Genomic DNA, 21,340 nt, shown 5'->3' with positions numbered 1-21,340 from the left:
AGGGTCACATAAGAAAAACTAACATCACAAGGATACTTCACTTAAATAAAAAGATCTAAAGGGAATGGGAAAGATGACTTAGCAGTTAAGAACTCATGAGGGCCCGAGTTCAGTTTCCAGCACTTAGGCTGGTTGGTTTACAATTGCTTATAAGTCTAGCTCCAGGAGATCTACACACTCTCTGGGTCTCTAAGGTTCACTCACATATGTAGCATACACACACACACACACACACACACACACACACACACACACACACACACACAAAAATATACATAAATCAAAATAAATCTAAAAAGGGAGGTAGAGCTAAACTGTCAGACATGAGTAAGAAGTCCACAATCCTAGCACTTGGATGAGGCAGGAGGATCTCTGCAAGTTCCAGGCCAATCTGAGTTAGTTAGCTCCAGGCCAGCCTAAAATACAGAGTGAGATGAGAGAGGGACAAAGGCAAGACGGCAGGCCAGACATGGTGGCACCTACCTATAATGCCAGCACTTTGAGGGTGGAGGCAGGACCATCAGGAGTTCAAGGGCATCTTTGGCTATTTAGCAAGTTCAAGATCAAAGCTGTGGCACGTGCCTTTAATCCCAGCACTCAGAAGGCAGAAGCAGGCGGGTCTCTGAGTTTGAGGCCAGCCTGGTCTACAGAGTGAGTTCCGGGTTAGCCAGGGCTACAAAGAGAAACCCTGACTCATGAATGAATGAATGAATGAATGAATGCATACATGCAAAGAGCCAGTGAAATGGCTCAGTGCTTGCTATGAAGGCTAATGAATTAGATTCCCAAGACCCACATGGTGGAAGGTAAGAACTGACTCCCTCAAGTTGTCCTGATCTCTATTATCTGCCTGCATATGCATACACCCATCCATATCCACACAATAAATTAATGCATTAATATAAAGTGTAGTGGTCATGCCTATAATCTCAGCACTTAGAAAATGGAAGCAGGAGGATGAGGAATTCAAAGTCTACCAAATGGCTACACATAACTTTAAATCCAGTCTGTGTTACAAAAGACCCTGTTTCAGCCGGGTGGTGGTGGCGCACACCTTTAATCCCAGCACTTGGGAGGCAGAGTCAGGCAGATCTCCGTGAGTTCAAGGCCAGCCTGGGCTACAGAGTGAGTTCCAGGAAAGGGGCCAAAGCTACAGAGAAACCCTGTCTCAAAAAACCAAAAAAAAAAAAAAAAAAAAAAAAAAGGAAGAAAGAGAAAGAGAGAAAGAAAGGAGAAAAGCAACAGGACTGGGGCTGCAGCTCAGTGGAAAACAAGAGCCCCGTGTTTGATTCCAATACTATGCAGCTTTACAATTTTGTACTACATTTACTTACCGGATGTGCCCACACAACTTTGCATGCCTGCACACAAGTGCATGTCATGACACACCTGTGGAGGTCCAAGGACAACTGGGAGAGCTGGTTCTTTCCTTCCAGAATACAGGTTACAGGGACTGAATCCAGGTCTTCAGGCTTGGCGCAAGCTCCCTCTGCCTGCTGAGCCATCTCAGAAGCCCACCCCACCCCAACCTCCCTTTTGTTTTGTTTTTAATAAGTCCAAAAAACTCTGAACCCAATTAGCAACTAAACATTATTCAGCTTCCAGAGTTTCAGATCAGGAGTTACTAGACACAAGCATGTGTTTTCTCCCCCAAGGCAGGGGGTTATTTTGTTACATACAAGTAAAGGGTAACCCAAGTATTTTACAGCCAACAGACCAAACAAGAGCAAGCCTGTTAGCTTTGTACTAAGTATTTCCAGCTGCCTTCCCAGGAACAGAACAAAACTGCTTCTCTATCTCCTTGAAATTATTATGATTCTAGTGTCTACTAATAAAAGAATTTTTTTTGTTGTTGTTTGTTTGTTTGTTTGTTTTTCGAGACAGGGTTTCTCTGTGTAGCTTTGCGCCTTTTCCTGGAACTCACTTGGTAGCCCAGGCTGGCCTCGAACTCACAGAGATCCGCCTGGCTCTGCCTCCCGAGTGCTGGGATTAAAGGCGTGCACCACCACCGCCCGGCCTAATAAAAGAATTTTTCATTATGATACTTCCACATGTATATACAACGTATTTCACACCTACACACACACACACACACACACACACGAATGAACGCAAACACATGTGAGCACACATACCTTACATTAAAGCCAGATGACTTTTTTGCCAATGAAATCAAAGAGGAAGTGATGTATGGTCCTTTATGGTTTCAAAGTTTCTACTAATTTCTCACTCTGCCCCTACAATGGCAACACTCAGCTTTTTAGAATAGCCATTAAAGACTATTAGCTTGGATCTCTACATGGCAGAGAAAAAAAAATGGGCATAATTCACCTCCCACCCAGTGCCTTCTCACTGGTCCACAATGGACAAGTTTTATGAGTGACAACTTTTGGCGGGAGACAGGAGAGGGAGATTATGATTATTAACTCATAACCCATTCTATTCTTATTGGGCCATTTGCTTATAATGTTAAAATAAGAAGTACGTAAACAAGAACAGACAGCAATACTCTCAAAACCAAGAGCAAGGAAGAAGTGCCAGGCCTGCTGAGCAGCAGTGACGGTGTTAGCTCACAGAGCACAGGCCGCAGGACTAGTTAAGCATTTTATAGTAACTCATTTAAACGGCAAGGCAAGGAATTATAAGTACCTAGTAGCACATCAGGGACACTGACTTAACAAGGAGGAGTAGTTGGAAAAAGCTAGAAAGGAGAGTCAAGGACAGGCAAATGGGCTCTTCTAGACCCTGACCACCATGCTGTGCTGCGTGCCGCACAACTGCAGTAACTAAAACAGTGCGGTCCTGGTGCACAGTGAAACAGGAAAGTCAACAGAACGGAACAGAAAGCCCAGAAACAGACGCCGATGCACACAGACTGCTATAAAGGTTGTGCATGCTTACTCTGAAACACTCCAAAACAAATGCTCCTAATATGAAATGACCCCAATTCCCAAATGATGATGCTGCCTTTTTTTTTAAAGCAAGTTTTAGATTTTGGATCATTTCAGATTTCAGAATTTTAGATTAGGGATACTCAACCTGCAGAATCTACACAAAGTCCTCAAGCCCCCAAATCTGAAATACTTTTATCTAGCACCAAGCATATTGGATAAGGATATTCACTGTATTCACAAAATGATAGATAAATGGTAGTTATACTGAAATACCTATACCCTTTCTGTCAGCAATTCCAATTCCAAATAGCTAATCCAGAGCTGTGCTAATAGATGTGTAAAATGACACATTCCACAATTTTTCACTATAGTACTTATACAACTTAAATTATAAAATTACCCATACAATGAAATTATATATATCCTTTTAAAAAAAGGGGGGGGGCTTAGGAGATGGCTCAGTGGGTAAAGACAGATATCTGGAGCTCACTGCCTAGCCAGCCCAGTCTAACAGGCAAGCCTCAGGTCCCAAAGAGGCCCAAAGCCGCGGGCTCTGTCTCTGAAGAACACCATCCAAGGCTGACCTCAGAGCTCCATGAATAAAAAGGAGCCAAGAACGGTGACGCCTGCAATTGAGAAGATGAGACAGGAGGATCATCATGAGTTTGAGACCAGACTGGGATACAGTGAGAGAGCCTGTCTCAAAACAAAAAAACAAACAAACAAACAAAAAAACCAAGAGATGGCTCAGCAAGCAGGTAAAGGTGCTTGCTGCCACAAGTCTAGCAACCTGAGTCATAGTTAGCTTTAGTTATCAACTTAACATACCTGAACCGAGGAATAGCCTCCATGGGATTGGCTTGTGGGCATGTCTGTGAGGTATGTTCTTGACTACTAAATGATGACAGAGACTCTGGCCCACTGTGGGTGGTACCACCCACCCACATCTTACACAGCAGGTACGTCTGTGCTGTATAAGAAGGGAGCTGAATATGAAACTGAAAGCAAGCCAGTGATCAGCACTCCTCCATAGTCTCTGTCCCAGTTCCTGCCTTGAGTTCTTGTCCTGGCTTCTCCTGATGATGGACAGTAACTTGTAAGCCAAACATCCTTTCCCTCCCAAAGTTGTTTTTGGTTGGTGTTTCATCACAACAGGAAGAAAACTAAAACATGACATCAAAGTAGAAGACAACCAACACCACACATGCACTAGACGCACGTGCCCATACACACCATCAAGTACACACTAATAATAAATTGGTAAGTTCTCAACCAACGCAAATCGAGGGTAGGGAGTAGGGCACAGTTGCCAAACACTGGTCTAATGTGGGGAGAGAAGGTACCACACAACTGAGATGACTCAGGAGAAAGGCACCTACCACCAAGCCTGATGACCTGTGTTTGATCTCCAGGATCCACTTAGTAGCAGAGAACCCACTCCCTCAAGCAATTCTGACCTCCACACATGGCACACACGTGCCCACACACTTACATACATTTACTTAAACTACAAGTAAATAAATATAAAATTTTTACAAATAAATAATAAAACAGAGGGGGTGATAGTGACTATATATGCATACATGGATATGTATGTGTGGCTGGAAATATAATCTACCTCTGGACACGCAAAGGACTGATGCTGAGTACTGCCACATTAACACAGCTGGTAGAAGAGTGCGGGAAGACCTGCCACACCTTCTGAATTCAGATGGCTGAAATCACTGACCCTTCAAGAAATCATTTACAGTTTGAAAGAAAGAACAGCCATTCAGCAGCAGGGATAAGCCAAAAGAATATTTTAAGAGTTATGATAAGGAAAACCTGAGCAGCCATTATACACTACAGACAAGCCCAAACCATGAAAGCCAGCTGGAGGAAAGTACACCAGAGAGACGCACTGAGGAAAGAAGATGCCAAAATCCCCAAAGCCCACGATGGGAAAGGCAAGCATGCAGCCTTTGATTTCTCACAGCATGGCAGCTGCACAGCTTCCACCAGGCCCCACTGCAGGGATTCCTGCCCACCACATGCTACGATCCCCAACACACCTCTTCGAACACTTCCTCCAACACCTCTGTACTTAGCCTCACTAGCTCTCCATTTCTGTTCTAGCTTAGCTACACGGAGAAGTATCTTTAGGATCATTTTAAAATACACTTTGTCCCTTTCGGGAGTTAGTGAGGGGTGAGGCAGGGTCTCCTGTAGTCAAAGCTGGCCTCGAAATCACTGTGTAACTAAGGATAACCTTGAATTCCTGATCATCTCGCCTCTATCTCCCAAGTGCTGGTACCCAGTTTCTTTGTAAGAGAGGAATAAGTGATTTCCCTAAGTGAAGTGCTGAGCAAACACATTCAATCAGGAAGGTGGTTTGTAATAAAACAAAACAAAGCTAAATATTATGCTTAGGTATACATCCAGAAACATGGAAATTAAGTCAAGGCACAGCATATACCTAAATATGATACCGTATGTTAATATCTCAAAATCATCTTAGCCTTAACATTTTTCAGACTGTTTTTAAAAGCGCATTTGGGCATTTGGAGCTATCTGAAAGTGCTTCAACAACAACAACAACCAAAAACAAAACCAACGGAAGAGAAACTGGGACAGTATGTAACTCAACAGTAGAGCATTTGCCTGGTACATGTGAGGTCCTACAGTCAATCCCCAGAGCTACACACACACACACACACACACACACACACACACACACACACACACACTACAAATATATGCTATAATTATAAGGATCCACCAAGAAAATCCAAAAGCCTTAAGAATGCAAGTATAAAGCTGGACGGCAGCGGCGGACGCCTTTAATCCCAGCACTCAGGAGGCAGAGAGGATCTCTGTGAGTTCAAGGCCAGCCTGGTCTATAAAGCAAGATCCAGGACAGGCTCCAAAACTACACAGAGAAACCCTGTCTCAAAACCAAAAAAAGAAAGAAAGAAAGAAAAAAGAATGCAAGTATAAACTGGACACAGAGGTACAGGCCTCTAATCCACTTAGGAAGCAGAGGAAGATTAGAAGTTCAAGGCCAGCCACATGACAAACACTGTTTTTTTTTTTTTCAAAGAAACCAAGGGGCTAGGTAGGGAAAGCACTCAATGAAGTGCTTGCCAAGCAAGCATGAATACCCGAACTCTGATCCAGCATCCATGGAGAAGGTCAGCCAGGCAGCTCACACCAGCACTGGGGAGACAGAGACAGAAAGATCTCTGGGGTTTGCTGACCACCAAGTCTAGCTAATCTATGAGCTCCAGCTTCAGTGAGAGACCTTCTCTCAAAATATAAGGTGGAGGAGTTGGGGGCTTCGCCCAGTGGTGGAACACTTGCCTACTAAGCACAGATATGCACACAAACATGCACATACAAAAAAAATAGACAAATGCATACAAAAAGCAAACAACAATGAAAAGAATTTTAAGATTAAAAAATCTGTTTAAAGTTAGAAATGTCATTTTGTTAAATGTGTCAACATCATCCCTTCCTTCACTGGGGACTGAATGTGGGGCCTCACACATACTAAGCAAGAGCTCTACCTTCAGCCCAGACAAGGTCTCAGTGCCCATGCTGCTTGGAAACTCACTCTGCAGCCCAGACAGGCCTTAAACCCTGGCTTCTCTTGCCTAAGCCTCCAGAACAGAGGGGATTACAGGTCAGTACCACCTATCTTTATTTCAAACTGTTTAAAAGCAACATATTTCCTGAGAGTAATTATCTACGCTCATAAATGTAAGTCTAAAAACTTGAGAAAAATATAACACAATTTCAATTTATAATTACAATAAATCCATTGTATTTATTAACCTTAATAAACAGTGTGCTACATTTCCCCTCTATATTATCATAAAGGCTTTTAGAACACAGAGAAAAAAAAACGGGTATATACACCACCTCCAGGACAGCAGAGGACTGGAGAACACAGAAAGTGAATGTCAGGCTGCTAAGGGCTGAGGACCTGGCTGGATGCAGAGCCCCACTTCTGTACCCAGATCACACATAGTCAGCTGCTTGCACAAACTGGGAAGGAGGACCAGAAGAAGTTCAAGGTCATTCTTGGCCACATATCAAGTTCCAGGTTGGCCTGGGCTACAGAAGAATCTGTCTTTTGGCGGGTTGGGGGTGGGCGATGGACGGGTCAAGGCAATGGCAGCAAACAATCTAAGTGAAACATCCTTGTGTGTAAAAGCAGAGGACGGACAACTCACGGAGTTTCTCTTACTGGTCTGCCTTTTGTTGCAATGATTTCAGTCAAGAACAGAGTAAGAGTGAGAAAAGAATGCATTTCTCCCTCTGCATCTAGCAGCAGGCTATGGGGGCATCATCAACTGTTTTCAACTCCCCACACACGAGTCTGCCTGTCTGTAAATCAACTTTATTGACATCACTGTATTTAGGGGTTCTTCCAGTTCTAAATTTCTATGCCTCTGTCAAAGAACCAAACTCACAAATTTCTTCTTAAAAAAACAATTAATACCTTCACATATATACACTACTTGCTCTCAGGAAAAAAGAAAACAAACCAGAAGGAAACCTGGAGAAATCCAGAGATTCAGAGAAATGACCCAAAATGACAAACTCTAAAATAAAATCTAGTCAAAGACTTTAAGAAATAAGAAAGCACATCAGGGCTGCTGAGATGGCTTGGTAGGTAAAAGTGCTTGCTGCCAAGTCTCACAACCTGAGTTCAATCCCTGGGACCCTCACAGCTGGAATACAGAACAGCTGTCCTCTGACTGCCATACATGCATCCGAGTACATATGCCGCCCCCGAAATAAATAAATCAATGGAATAATAATAATAAATGTAGGCTGCCTTCTCGTCTCCCAAACCACTTAAAAAAAATAAAATGTACATTAAATACAGATAACTTATATGAGAAAAATAAGTTTAAAAGGAACAATTTGAAAAACTGTTAAGGGCTGCTACAAAAAAAAAAAAAAAACAGCAAAGACCTCCCCAACTCCCAGAGTCTCCTAAGACCCTCACAGTGGTAGGCTGACAGCAGCCAAACATATTTTTGGTTACTGGTTCTCAGCAATGGATGATTGTATATCCACGGGAACATCCAGCAATACCTGGACACATTTCAGATGTCACAACTCGAAGCAGAGTGCTAACAATTATTTGGTAGAGAAAAGGAGGCTATGTCCTCTATACACAGTTCAGCCCTCATTACAATCTATCATTTAGCTCAAAATTATAGAAACTGAAAAACTCTTAACAGGTGGTGACAGTCCTGGAAACTTAGAGCCAAGACCAAGAAATGAACATCATATGGACCATCCTATTCATCAGAGCAGAAGGCTAAGAAATAGGGAGTGTAATATGAACTCAATTAGAAAGGAGAATAAAATGAGCAAACAGAAGCCACAAGAAACAGAAAATAAATACTGGCTGAGTTTTTAGCAACCTTCTACTTCCTGTTTCTGGACAGGCCTTGCTGCATTCCTGTCCTTGAATTCTCTACACAGCCATGGGAGTTTTCTATGGACTGCATAAGCTGACCTCTATTTCTTGTAACTGAAGAGTCCTGCCAACACACACCACCCACAGAAACTGCTGAAGTAGATAGAAGCAGCAATTCTGCAGTGTATGGAATAGCTGAGTTCAAGCAAATCAGCAAAGAATTTGATGAAATTTGCTAATTGAAAAACCAATTGTGAAGACAACAATGTGATTTAATCTACAATATAGACATAAGAAAAGGCAAATACTATGGAAAGCGGAGAAATAAGCAAAATGTCCTAAACTTGACAACAACAAACTCCAAAAACGGTATGTATAAAGAGTCCTCCTTTAAGACAAACTTTTCCCACATCTACCCTATCAAACCCTTGTGCTTTAAGACAAAGAATTTTAGAGGATGAAAATGAAAAGATGGGGCAGAACTATAACTCCGTGGTAGAACACTTGTCTAACAGGAATGAGGCACTGGCTTCATTTCCAGAACCAAAAAAATTCCATATACTGCCAAGAAAGAACAAGAAATAAGCAGGGTGTGTTGGCTCATGCCTATAATCCCAGGACAGAGGCAGGAGGATTGCTGAAAGTTCACTACCAGCCTGGGCTATACAGTGAGACTTTGTCTCACAAACAAACAAACAAAAACACCAAAGAAACCAAAAAACCAAGCAACACAGCTGGAGGGTGGTAGCAAACACCTTTAATCCCAGCACTCGGGAGGCTGAGTCAGGCGGATCTCTGTGAGTTCGAGGCCAGTCTGGTCTACAGAGCAAGAATGAGAACAGGCACCAAAGCTACACAGAGAAACTCTGTCTCAGGAAAATAAATAAATACATAAATAAATGAATGAATGAATAAAGATGATAATAAATAAATAAGCCGACACTACGTTAGGTAAGTGCTCGACCTAAGTGGGTGACTTTAGACTTTAGAAGGAAACAACCTACTCGCTCTGAGCTGAGAACACCTTGACAACCACAGCCCATCACCAAGAAGACTCTTCTTTTTGAACAGTTAATAATTTCAAGAAAAGGTCTTGAAATAATTAGGTCAAAGAACTTACAAAAGCATTAGCATTTTTCTAAACGGTTAATTATAGAACAATAATACAAAATTTTAGTGAAACAATGATAAAGATAGAATTTCATAAGCTTTTACTTGAAGACTTAAAAAGACAAGCATGTCACTCTACAAGCTTTAGCTTGTAGGAGGATTGGCTAGAGTTCAAGGCCACCCTGGACTACATAGTGAGTTCCAGGTCAACTAGGGCTACAATGTGAGACTGTCTCAAATAAATAAACAAATAAATATGGTAAAATACAGTTAGGCTAAAAATAGGGCGATTAAGTGGGGGAAAGAATATTCAGAAAATAAAAGCAGATCTGAAACACTTTTTAAAAACCCATCAACTTCAAAGAATGCTAAAGTTTGTTCAAAGCACTTCACTGACTATAAATTATGTATTATGATAAATATCATATATTACTATCTGAACAATGAAGATATATATGAATGAAAATGTCAGGGTAAAATCCATTTATTTGTATGTTAACCAAAACATTAATTAATTATAGTAATAATAATAATAATAATAATAATAATAATAATAATAATAATAGCCGGGTGATGGTGGTGCACGTCTTTAAATTTAAAGTTCAAGGCCAGCCTGAGTTTCAGGCCAGTCAGAGCTATTACACAGAGAAACCCTGTTTCAAAACAAAAAAACAGCCGGGCGGTGGTGGCGCACGCCTTTAATCCCAGCACTCGGGAGGTAGAGCCAGGCGGATCTCTGTGAGTTCGAGGCCAGCCTGGACTACCAAGTGAGTTCCAGGAAAGGCGCAAAGCTACACAGAGAAACCCTGTCTCGAAAAACCAAAAAAAAAAAAAAAAAAAAAAAACCAAAAAAAACAAAAAAAGTAATAATAGTGATAATAAATAAATAAATAAATAAATGGTTGTCTACTGTGTATCCATAGATCTGGGCTGGAGAGGTGGTTAAGAGCACCAGTTGCTCTTGCGGAGGACACAGGTCAATTCCCAGAACCCACATGGTGTTTGCACCTGCCTGCCACTCCAGAGCGTCTTCTGGGCATTGTTTGCCCTTCACACATGTGGTGCACAGACACACATGCACGCAGAATTCCTAGAAACATAAAACTCATTAAATCTTTTTTTAAAGTTCTAAATAAACCTTAATTTTTTTTTTTTAAAAGACGGTCTCTCTACATAGCCTTGGCTGTCCTGGAACTCACTATGTAGAACACGCTAGCCTCTGCCTCCCTGGTGCTGGGATTAGAGGTGTGTGTCACCATGCCCAGCTATTTACTGACTACTATATAAGCTCCTCTATGGTACATTTGTTTTCTACATTTAGGTATCTTTGTACATGAAATGAAATCTTTAAATCAATCAAAGAGTTACTATGACAAAAAGCTTCTGGCATCAACTTTTTTAAAAATAAAGAACAGATGGGTGATACAAACAATATATTGTTAGTTTTTACAGAATATTTTCTTAGTAATTACCTGAAACCACAAAATACCAAGTGGCAAGCTTGGGTTTTAACTCAGTAGTGTTTTTTCAGTTTGTTATAATTAGCATAGAGGGAAGGGCAGATTACGAAAATATATGTACATACTGTCTATTAAGCTACCTTTGACCTTGACCACATCAACTGAAAGATTTCTGGGCCAGTCCTCTCCTAGGACAGCAAAACAGGGAATACAGATGGCCTGAGCTCCTGAGCTGTGTTATGCTGGTCAAAACCCAACACTGGCAGAGCTCACTGTGGAGAAGCCAGCGAATCACCAAACACTCAGCACATTTACCAGAAGCAAAATGAAGCAAGAGCTCAATGTAGTTATTGTTTCTTTAAGGAATCCAGACTAAATTTGGGATACTATTATTTTTTTATTCATTTTACATACCAACCACAGATCCCTCTCTCAGGGATACTATTATATTAAATGTGTATGCATCCATGCTTTTATTTGATTGGAAGTTTGACTGAAAGCAATACCAAAACAATGTTCTAATTTGTATGATAATCTCAGAGTATGCATGCAACCCAAAACAGCAGTGCTTACTAACAAAGAATTATTGCGCGCGCGCGCACACACACACACACACATACACACATAAATCTCACTTTCACACTCAAAAGCTTTTAACATTTTTCTTTTTAAAGACTGATGGTGGTGGCTAGAGAGATCACTCAGGATCAGGATCAGATGCTCCCAGAGAATACCTGAGTCTGGCTTCCAGCAGATGGGCCCGTAAGTACCTGCAACTCTGGCTCCAGGGGACCCGAAGCCTCTGTCTCTATAGACACCTGCACTAATGTACACATACCCACACACAAACACAAACACATAATTAAAAATGATAAAAATAAATATTTTCACTGGGCATGGTAGTGCATTCTTTTAATTCCAGCACTCAGAGACAGACAAGATCTCTCAGTTGGAGGCAGGGCCAGGGCAGGATCCTCTAACTTCTTTTTTTTTTTTTCCTAATGGTTTTTCAAGACAGAGTTTCTCTGTTTAGTCCTTGCTGTCCTGAAACTCACATTGTAGACCAGGCTGGCCTTGAACTCAGAAATCCGCCTGCCTCTGCTTCCCAAGTGCTGGGATTAAAGGCGTGCGCCACCACCATCTGGATCCTCTAACTTAAATGAGGATGTTCATAACAGCTATCTGAGCATCGACAGTTTTTGGAAAGCAGTTCTGTCTAAGCTATATCTAAAAATTTTCTTGAGTCATTAACATGTGCAATTAGTCTAGACTAATAAAGAAAGAGAAAACGCTCTGGGTTGCAAGATCCCTCCGCAGCTAAAAGCTCTTGTAGCAGAGGTCTGACATATTATCTGGAAATAAAAAAGTTCTTATAAATTGCATAGTGCTATAATAAACTAGAGAGAATACTTTAGGCAGCTAATATAAATTCTAATACAAGATCATTGGAGCACTTCAATTATATATTCTAATGTTATAAAATGATGCCCCTGCTCCACATAGTTACATTTATGCTATCAGATGACCTTCCATATCTGGGCATTCTGATGTCATGGCAAAAACAACTACCTACAGTTTTCTTTTTTGCTCTTGTCTTCTTCTTAACGTGTCTGTGTGTGTGTCTTGCATGAATGAGTATGAGGGTGAGCTCACCCACACGGGCCCACCCGGAAGTCAGAGATTGACCTGAGGACGTCTTTCTCAATCTTTTCCCACCTTATTTTCTGAGGCAGGGTCTTTCAGTGAACTGGAAGCTCACAGTTCCAGCTAGAACAGTCAGTCAGTGAGCTCCTAGGATCCACCTATCTGAGTCATCTCCCCAGCCCTCACCTACAAAGTTGTATCAAGTAAAATTGTTACTTATCAGATATGCTGTCAGTTTAAAATGTTTTAAACTAACACTATTACAGAAATATATAAAAGTAAGCAGATGTAAGTGATTTAAATAAGAACACCATAACCACTCCAGAAAGCCTACCCAGTTCAGGTTCTAGCAGAGGATACAAAGTGTGGTGGGCTGAATCAGAGTGGTCCCTATCAGCTCATATGTTTGACTCTTTGGTCCCCAGCTGGTGGAACCGTTTGGGAAGGATTAGAGAAGGTGTGGTCTTATCAGAGGAGGTATGTCACTGGAGGCAAGCTTTGAGGACTCAAATTCAAAGGACTAGAACCATTCCCAGTGCGCCCTCTCTGCCTGATGGCTAGGGATGTGAGCTCTCAGCTGTCCCTCCTGTTCTCAACCATCTACCCAGTATGGTCCACTACTAATGGAGGGCCTGAGTGCTGAGTATTTTACAGTTTTCTACATTCATAATTTTCAATCCTCCTACCTCAACCACCTGAGTGCTGGGATTGCAGGTATGTACTACTATGCCCAGTCAAATTTTTTTTTTTTTAATTTTTCCTGGCCTACATGGTGAGTTGCCTGCTAGCTTGTGATTGATATAGAGTGAGACCCTATCTAAAAAGAACAACTACAAAAATTTAATTCTCCTAACAATTAATGATCACTGCCAGGCATGATAATACCTACAATTCCAGCACTTAGAAGTGTAAGTAGACTAGAGAGTTCAGACCAGCCTACAAGTCCCATGTGGCGGCACACATCTGTAATCTCGATATTTGAGAAGTGGAGGCAAGGGAATAGGGAATTCAAAGCCATCCTCAGGTATGAAGTTTTAGGCCATCCTAGGCTACAGGAGACTGTCTTAAATAAACAGGGCAACACCAGACTGGGCTACACATAGAGACTGCTTCAATGGACAACTACAGTTAAGATCATGCTATCTTTGGGGAATATCATTTCACGTTGGAGTGTCCACAACTTACTCTGTAAAGACTTAAAAATGCACTACAAGAGGTGGGCGGTGGTGGCGCACACCTTTAATCTCAGCACTCAGGAAGAGAGGCAGGCGGATCTCTGTGATTTTGAGGCCAGCCTGGTCTACAGAGAAAGTTCCATGACAGCCAGGGCTACACAGAGAAACCCTGTCTTGGGGTGAGGGGGGAATACACTTTAGGTACAAAAGAGAAAATTCCAATGATTTAAAAGTGAATTTAAGAAAAAAATTATTATTCAAAACCTCATAATTTATGTGGGGCGGGGGGTTAATATAATTTTCAGGAAGGAGGTAGGAAGGAAGCAACACTGACTTGAAATCTTTTAACTGTTGAAAGATATGCCAGATACTAAAAAGTAGAGTAAGCAGCTAGGCCTGGTGATGCACACTAATAATCTCTGCACTGGGCAGGCTGAGGCAGGAATACTACTGAAAGTTCAAGGCCAGCCTACTGTACCCAACAAGATAAACAAAAAAGACAAAGACATTCAACCCGAGATTACTGGCACAAAACAACAGCTCACCAATAAAGCTTCAACTAAAAAACTGACAAGTCATACAATACATCATATTTTCATACCAAAATACGGCCTACTATTTCATTCTTTCTAAATTACATTTCTAAAACATTTCTGGCAAAGCAAATTTTTTTTTCACAGCTTACTCATAATATTAACAATGAAAAAAATTGACACTCTCGGCTAAAGAAATAAATCATGGACTCTGATAAACTTTCTAAGATACATAGAATATCTAACTTACATTAAAACCTCTATGGAGAGCCAGTGAGACAGCTGAGCAAGCAAAAGCAACTGCTGTGCAAGCCTGACGACATGAGTTCAATGCCAGGAAGCCGTGATAGAAGGGAGAGAACTGCCAAGAACTGTTCTCTGACTCCCATGCACACCTGCACTCAAACTCAAACACACATGTGCGCACACACACACACTGCCCATGCAGATATTCACACACAATAACAATAGTAATTATTTAAAAAATTTAAATCTACACGTAAACTCAAGAGCCTATCACACTTTTAAGATTTTTGCTCTGTGTGTGTGTGTGTGTGTGTGTGTGTGTGTGTGTTTGAAGATGCTGGAGGAGGCCAGAAGAAGGCATCAGATCATCTGCAGCTGGACTTACACGCAGTTATGAGCCACCTCGAATGGGTTCTAACAAGCAAACTTGGGTCCTCCGCAAAAAAGAGCAGTAAGCACTTAGCTCCTCAGCCATCTCTCCCACTCTACACCAGACCTTCTAGTTATGGTTTTACATGCTAGGAATTCAATGAACTCAAAACGGGAAACTTTTCCCAGTTTTTTGAGACAAGGCCTTACTACACAGCTCTTGCTGGTCTGATACTCACTCCATACCCCCAGGCTAACCTCAAATACACAGCAATCCATCTGCCTCAGCTTCCTAGGGCTGGGATTATAGGCATGTGCCGGCTAAAGGATAGTGATTTATATACTAGTTCCATGACCTAGATTATTTTTCACAATAATGCCAAATGTGTACTTGGTATGCAGACCAAGCTGGCCTCAAACTCAAGTGTCTCAGCCTCAGGTGTCTGTCTGTCTGTCTGGTTTTTAAACAGTACAGGGGGTTAAAGACAGGACTTCTGGCATGCCTGACCACTAAGCCATCTCCCTAGCCCTCGAGAGCACCTACTTTTGTCTCCTTAGGTACAAGCAAAAAATGTCTTCACATTACTAATCTCAGCCTCCCGAGGTGAGACAGGGTATCCATCGTGGGCCTCTACTGTAATGAATGGATACACAGTGGCTCAGTGGTAGGATAGTCCGGCTTGCATGAGGCCCTCAGTTCAATCCCCAGACTACCCCCCTCCAAAAATTAAAAAGTACTTACTTTACCTTCATTTCTTCCAGTATTTATTATTTCTACTCTTTTTCACACTAGCCTTTGCCTATTATATTAACATCCCATCCATCTGCTAACTTTCAACCTTGCCAATAAAATCATATTCCCAGTTACCCAGGTATAAAACCTTGATGTTAACTTTGACATATCCTTGTTTTTAATAAAAATAGGAGCTGGAGAAATGGTTCAGTGGTTAAGAGCACTGACTGCTCTTCCAGAGGATCTGGGTTCAATTCCCAGTACCCACATGGCAGCTCACACCTGTCTGTAACTCCAGTTCCAAGACTTCTGACATTCTGTGTAACACACAGACATACATGGAGGCAAAACACCAATGAACATAAAATAAAAATAATAATGAAGAATGATGAAAACAGGTAAGACACACTGAATTCTTTTCATAAATTATTTATTTGTTTATTAAGGCAGGGTCTCACTGTAGACCACGTTAGCCTTGAACTCAAAGAGATTCATCTGTCTCTGCCTCCTGGGTGCCGAGATTAAAGTTGTGCACCATCACACTTGGCCCACAATGAACTCATAATATGTGCAAGGCATCATTCTAAATGCTTTGCATATATTAACCCATAAAATACTAGGTACTCTTATAATCCCTATTTTACGGAGCCTAATATATAACTTGCCTAGGGTCACACAGGAAATAACAGTCAGATTTCAAATACTGATACAATGGCCCCAGGGTTCCCACCTTCAACAATCCCAAAGAGAATTATTAGAATCAAGTCCTTAGCCAGGCCATGGTGGTCCATGCTTTTAATCCCAGCACTTAGGAGGCAGAGGCAGGCAGATCTCTGTGAGTTTGGGGCCAGCCTGGTCCACAAATCAAGTTCCAGGGCAGCCAGAACTGTTACGCAGGGGGTGGGGTGGGAGATCAAGTCCTTTAAGTTCCTGAAGTTAGGACTCACGTTCACAAGGCCCTCAGAGCCCAATAGGTACTCAAAAACACTCTTATTCCCTGCATGAACAGAAATACCCTTGAACTTACCTCTCCTGTTTCCACTGCTTCTAATCCTGACTTCAAAGCCAACTGCCCAGCCATTACCTTTCACACTTGAGTATACTGATAGAACCTATAAACTATAGCCAATCAACTAAACCGATGAAGCTTTTCTGCCAGATTTCCTATAACCCAGTCTCTCTCCATCAACTAAAGGTTTTGTTCCTATTACTCCTCACTTAGAGTCATAAGATTACAAATAAAGGGCATCTCTTTCACAGACAAATAAACTCAAAGATGGCAGCTGGATTCTCACCTCCATAATCTCAGCATTTTAGTCTGAGGGAGGAGGAGGAGGACTGCAAGTCTGAGGGAGGCCTGAACTAAACAAAGAGGACACATGTGCATGCTGGCACACCTCTTTAATCCCAGCACTCAGGAGGCAGAAGCAGGCCAATCTCTGTCAGTCTGAGGGGCACCTGGTCTACACAGTGAGTTCCAGGCCAGCCAGGGTTGTGCAGTTAGACTTTGTATCACAAAAGAAAAAAAAAAGGAAGAGGAAAACCCAAACTACCACTCTTGCAACTTTGTTCTCCTGTCTCCTAACTATTTCATCCACGACTTCCCATTTTCCAATTGTCTTCTGCCTAGCCTGCTCTTTTCCAGCTCCACAGCTCTAAACCCTGTCCATCCTTCATGACTTCTTCCTTCTTACAGACCAGAGGAGGAGGAAGGGTCACTGCTGCCCACTGGGCCACACTTAGGTAATTCCATAAAGCAAAGCTATGTGGATTTCCTGAGAACTGTTAACCCTTTCCCTATGTTTTAGTACTTTAATAAACACTATACGAATAGCACCTGCATACAAATCCATACACCTTGAAGAGCTGCTCAAGCACTTCAAGAGTGAGCATGGAAAACTAAAATGCCCAAAATCACCCACCTCCTCCATTAAGAAACAACTCTGGAGCTGGAGAGATGGCTCAGTGGTTAGGAGCACCCACTGCTCCCCCAGAGGACCTGGGTTCAATCACCAGCACCCACATGGCAGCTCACCACCGTCTAGTTCCAAGAATAGACCTGATGCCTTCCTTCTGGCCTCTCTGGGCATCAGGTATGCATATGGCACACAGACATACATGCAGCAAAACACCTGTACAAATAAAAATTTTAATTGTTTTTTAAAAATTAAAAAAGGAAAAGGGAAACAAAGGTCCAAATGAAGAACTCAGATGCAACTCGACCGATGGCTATAAAACCCTGGGATCATCTTTTTGCATACTACCATCTATCACTTGCTTTGAAAGGCCCTTTCTCGTGACTAGTTTACACTTTTTTGAGACAGGGTTTCTCTGTGTAGTTTTGTGCCTTTCTTGGAACTCACTTTGTAGACCAGGCTGGGCTAGAACTCACAGAGATCCACCTGCCTCTGCCTCCCGAGTGCTGGGATTAAAAGGCGTGCGCCGCCGCCACCACCCCACTAGTTTACACTTCTTATCCTTCCCTTCCCCAAACTATGTGGTGTGGGACACTGTATATTCTTTATTTGGCTTCTACATGTATTGTCAGTGAAACTGTAGTTTGCTACTCCTCGTCCAGTTTATACAAGCCGGTCTTATCCATAGAACTCACATCTACATCACCAGCCTCTTGAGGGTATGAGGATATCTTCTGCTTCCCCCCCCCCCCCTTCTCTATTCTGCCCTTCTCTAGAAAAGTGCTCTCAAAAATGGTCAACAACACTATAGAGGAACAAAAGAATCCACTTGGCTTCAGGGGGGGAAAAAATTAATACTTTTTTGGGGGGGGCTGCTGGGGCTTGAATCTGGGGCCTCTGTCATGCTGTGTGCACTGCCACTGATTCACAGAGCACCTTTTCTTATACTCTATTTCTGTTTGTTAACTGCATTAGTGGGACAGTAGCTCGTGTATATAATAAAGACACACGAATTAATAGTGTGTATGCTCAAAATCTGTATTTATTAGGAGTTTAGAGACACTGGACCGACAAGATGGCTCAGTAAGTAAAGGCACTTGCCTCCAAGCCTGATGATGAGTTCAATACCTGGAACCCACATGGTGGAAGTAGAGAAATGATTCCCCGAGTTGTCTTCTGAGCTCTGCATACATACGCCCGCACACACACACTCACACGCAAAATAAATGTAATTTTAAATAGTTTGAAGTCAGCTCTTCTGAAAACTGTATGAGACGGCGTAAGTTCCAGACTACCTGGAGCACCTATGCATACATGTACACACACAACTGCGGCTCAAAGAAAAACTCACATTCATATCCACATGGAAGCCCTAACCATACCCACCCATCTACAGCCCCGCCAGCCATCTCAGAATCCTGTGTCCTACTCAGATACACAGAATAGGGTGGTTTGGCAAAGCCCTTCCTTTTTAGTTTAGGGAGAAATACTCTGGTGAAAGTAAAGAGATGCTAAAAAGGGTTCACAGTTGACCATTCTAACACTGCTCGCTGCCTGATTTAACGAAACACAAACGGCATATGCCACGATCTCTTAAGATGCAGTACCTATTTCCCAGTTCCTCAGGGCACGACTCGTTCCCGTCGTTAACAACCGGTTTATCCTCCCACCTCCTGAACCTGAGCTCATACCTGCCTTCATCCTTCCCTCCCTAGGGATACCATCCCTTGTTCCACAGTCGTCGTCCCCCCCCCTCCCACCGTCCTGTCCCAGGACAGCAGACAGTCTAGCCTGGGTCCCTAAGACCCCTGCCTGCTCTCTCTGCCGCCGCCCCCAGACGCTGCCAGCCAGGCTGGAGAGCCGAGCCGGGGCGGGGGGAGGGGTGTGCCTCGCCTCCCGTGACTGGCCCAGATGGCAGCGGATTCCGCCCCCACTCGCGGGCACCCCTCCAGCCCTCGCCCCCCGAGGGCTGCCCGTCCGCCTCGCACCTCGCCCCGACCCCACCCCAGCCCTGGCCTCCCCCTCACGTCCTCCGCCGGCTCCGGACACACTCACCGTGCTGGGTGAAGACGTTGAAGCCGGTGTCTGCGGTACGCCCCGCCGGGTCCCGCCTGCGGCCCGAGGGCCTGGCTGCGCTGCTGCCCCGGATCCCGCGCGGCTGCGGCTGCTGGAGCCCGGGAGCCTCCCCGACGCGGCCCACCTGCTGCCCCATCCCGCCGCTCGCGTACTCCCGCGCCCCCGCCGACCCCTGCTCACATTCCTCCTCCGCTCCGGCCTCGGAGCCCCTGGCACCGCTCCGGCCTCTCCAGTCCAAGCCCAGGCCGCCCCCAGGCCCGAGTCGCCGGCGGCTCCGCACGCGGACTCCTTACAGCCGCCGCCGCGCTGCCTCCCAGCGTCTCACAGGCTCTCCTTCTCCCTCCCCCTCCGGCGGCTCCGCGCCCCAGCCGCCGCCGCCATCTTTAAACCACCGAGCACAGGGCGAGCGTGGGACAGAGCGTCTCCCGCCCCCCTCTCTCGCCCAAGCACCTCCGCTACTCGGAGGGCGGAGCTCCAGGTGGCCCCGCCCCGCGCCGCGCCCCGCTGGGTGGAGGCCGGGGCCCACCGATCCACCGAAGCTTTCTGGGGGGCCCTCGGGTGCTTCACTGTGCCCGGGCTCCGGATCCGAACCTGCGGGTGCGGAAGTTCACCCACGTTCGGCTCCACACACCACCCCGCCCTGGGGGAGTGTGGGCCCCCAGTCTTTCCTGTCCCACCTCCACCTGTCAAGTCAGAGGAGGCTGAGAACCCACCACGTGCGCAGCTCAGCTGCAAACAGCTGAGGCTCTGAATCCCTGTGCTTCGCTGCCATTCAATTGAGGAGTCCTTCGCATACACTTAGCAGCTGGCCTAGAGGGAAGTTTGAAATGGTACAAATTTCATGGGGCGATGGTAAAGTGCAGGCTTAACTTAATTTTAATTTGGGGGATTATTTCTTGATGTTAAATTGCCTTCGCCTAGGTTGCGTGCACATTGCGGTGTTATTGGCAAAGCAGTATAGCTCACTTCCTCATACTCCCATGGATTGCTCTCGAACTCTTCTGCCATCTAACCGCATGTGTTTCTATTGGCTTTAAAAGGCTTGACAGTAAAGCTCATCTCCCGACAGACATGTTTTCCTCTCTGTGCACGAGGTCGGGCCCTCCTTTGTTGACAAGGAAAAAAATATCACTTTGACCTCGTTTCTGAGTCAGAACTTACTCATCTTTAGCGTCTGTTGTCTAAATAGTGACCCGGGCGGAAGAGAAGTGATTTTATTGACATAAACCCCGTGTGCGATTGTCTCGACATCCCACCCCCACTGTGTTCCTTCATCTGAAGGTTGAGCCAGTTGTTTTTTTTCAATCCTCGAAGACTCCATGATGCTTATTTCCTGCTATTCCTTTGACTTCCTTGTTAGCTGTGTTTTTAAAAGGCTCAGTTACTGGACGTACCACCTGAAATTTTGCTTTTGAATTAGGACTGGAGCCACTGCGTAGAGTCGGGGAAACAAGCACAAGGAAGAGAAGAGTTAGCAAAATAGGTTTCATTTATTTTGTAGAACCACGCATGATCAAAAGTGTGTGTTGGTGCGACTCAAACTCAGGGCCTGGAGTTCCAGGGAAGTGCTCTACCACTGAGCTACCAACCTCCAGCCGATTTCAATATAGATATTCACTATTTTAACAGCCTTAGGGGCTGGGGAAAGATGGGTTAGTGTCCAAAAAGTACTTGCCCTGCAAGCCTGACCACCTGGACTTGGAGCCCCAGAACGCACAGAAAAAGCTACTAGTCATAGTGAAAAGCCAGATGCACTAGCCCAAGCTCT

The 21,340-nt window shown here is 43.9% G+C and overlaps 1 protein-coding gene across 8 annotated transcripts in view; it reads right to left on the bottom strand.

Moving 5' to 3' along the window:
* Positions 1-19,746, bottom strand: part of Abl2 (ABL proto-oncogene 2, non-receptor tyrosine kinase) — a 99,515-nt gene extending 79,769 nt beyond the window's left edge. For 7 of the 8 annotated variants that reach the window (XM_052737277.1, XM_052737283.1, XM_052737278.1 and 4 more), the window contains exon 1: positions 19,552-19,746. In XM_052737277.1, the coding sequence (XP_052593237.1) occupies positions 19,552-19,708 (157 nt within the window). In that variant the 5' untranslated portion in view covers positions 19,709-19,746. Of the gene's footprint in view, positions 1-1,334; positions 1,498-19,551 lie in introns of those variants that run through there. The other variant, XM_052737282.1, reaches the window with a different exon arrangement.
* Between the last annotated feature and the right edge of the window lie 1,594 nt (positions 19,747-21,340).

This window comes from Peromyscus californicus, unplaced genomic scaffold (genome assembly GCF_007827085.1).
Source record: "Peromyscus californicus insignis strain IS unplaced genomic scaffold, ASM782708v3 Scaffold_14__1_contigs__length_90479793_seg_2, whole genome shotgun sequence".
In the NCBI taxonomy this organism is placed as follows: Eukaryota; Metazoa; Chordata; class Mammalia; order Rodentia; family Cricetidae; genus Peromyscus; species Peromyscus californicus.
This window is presented reverse-complemented; position numbering and strand designations above follow the sequence as displayed.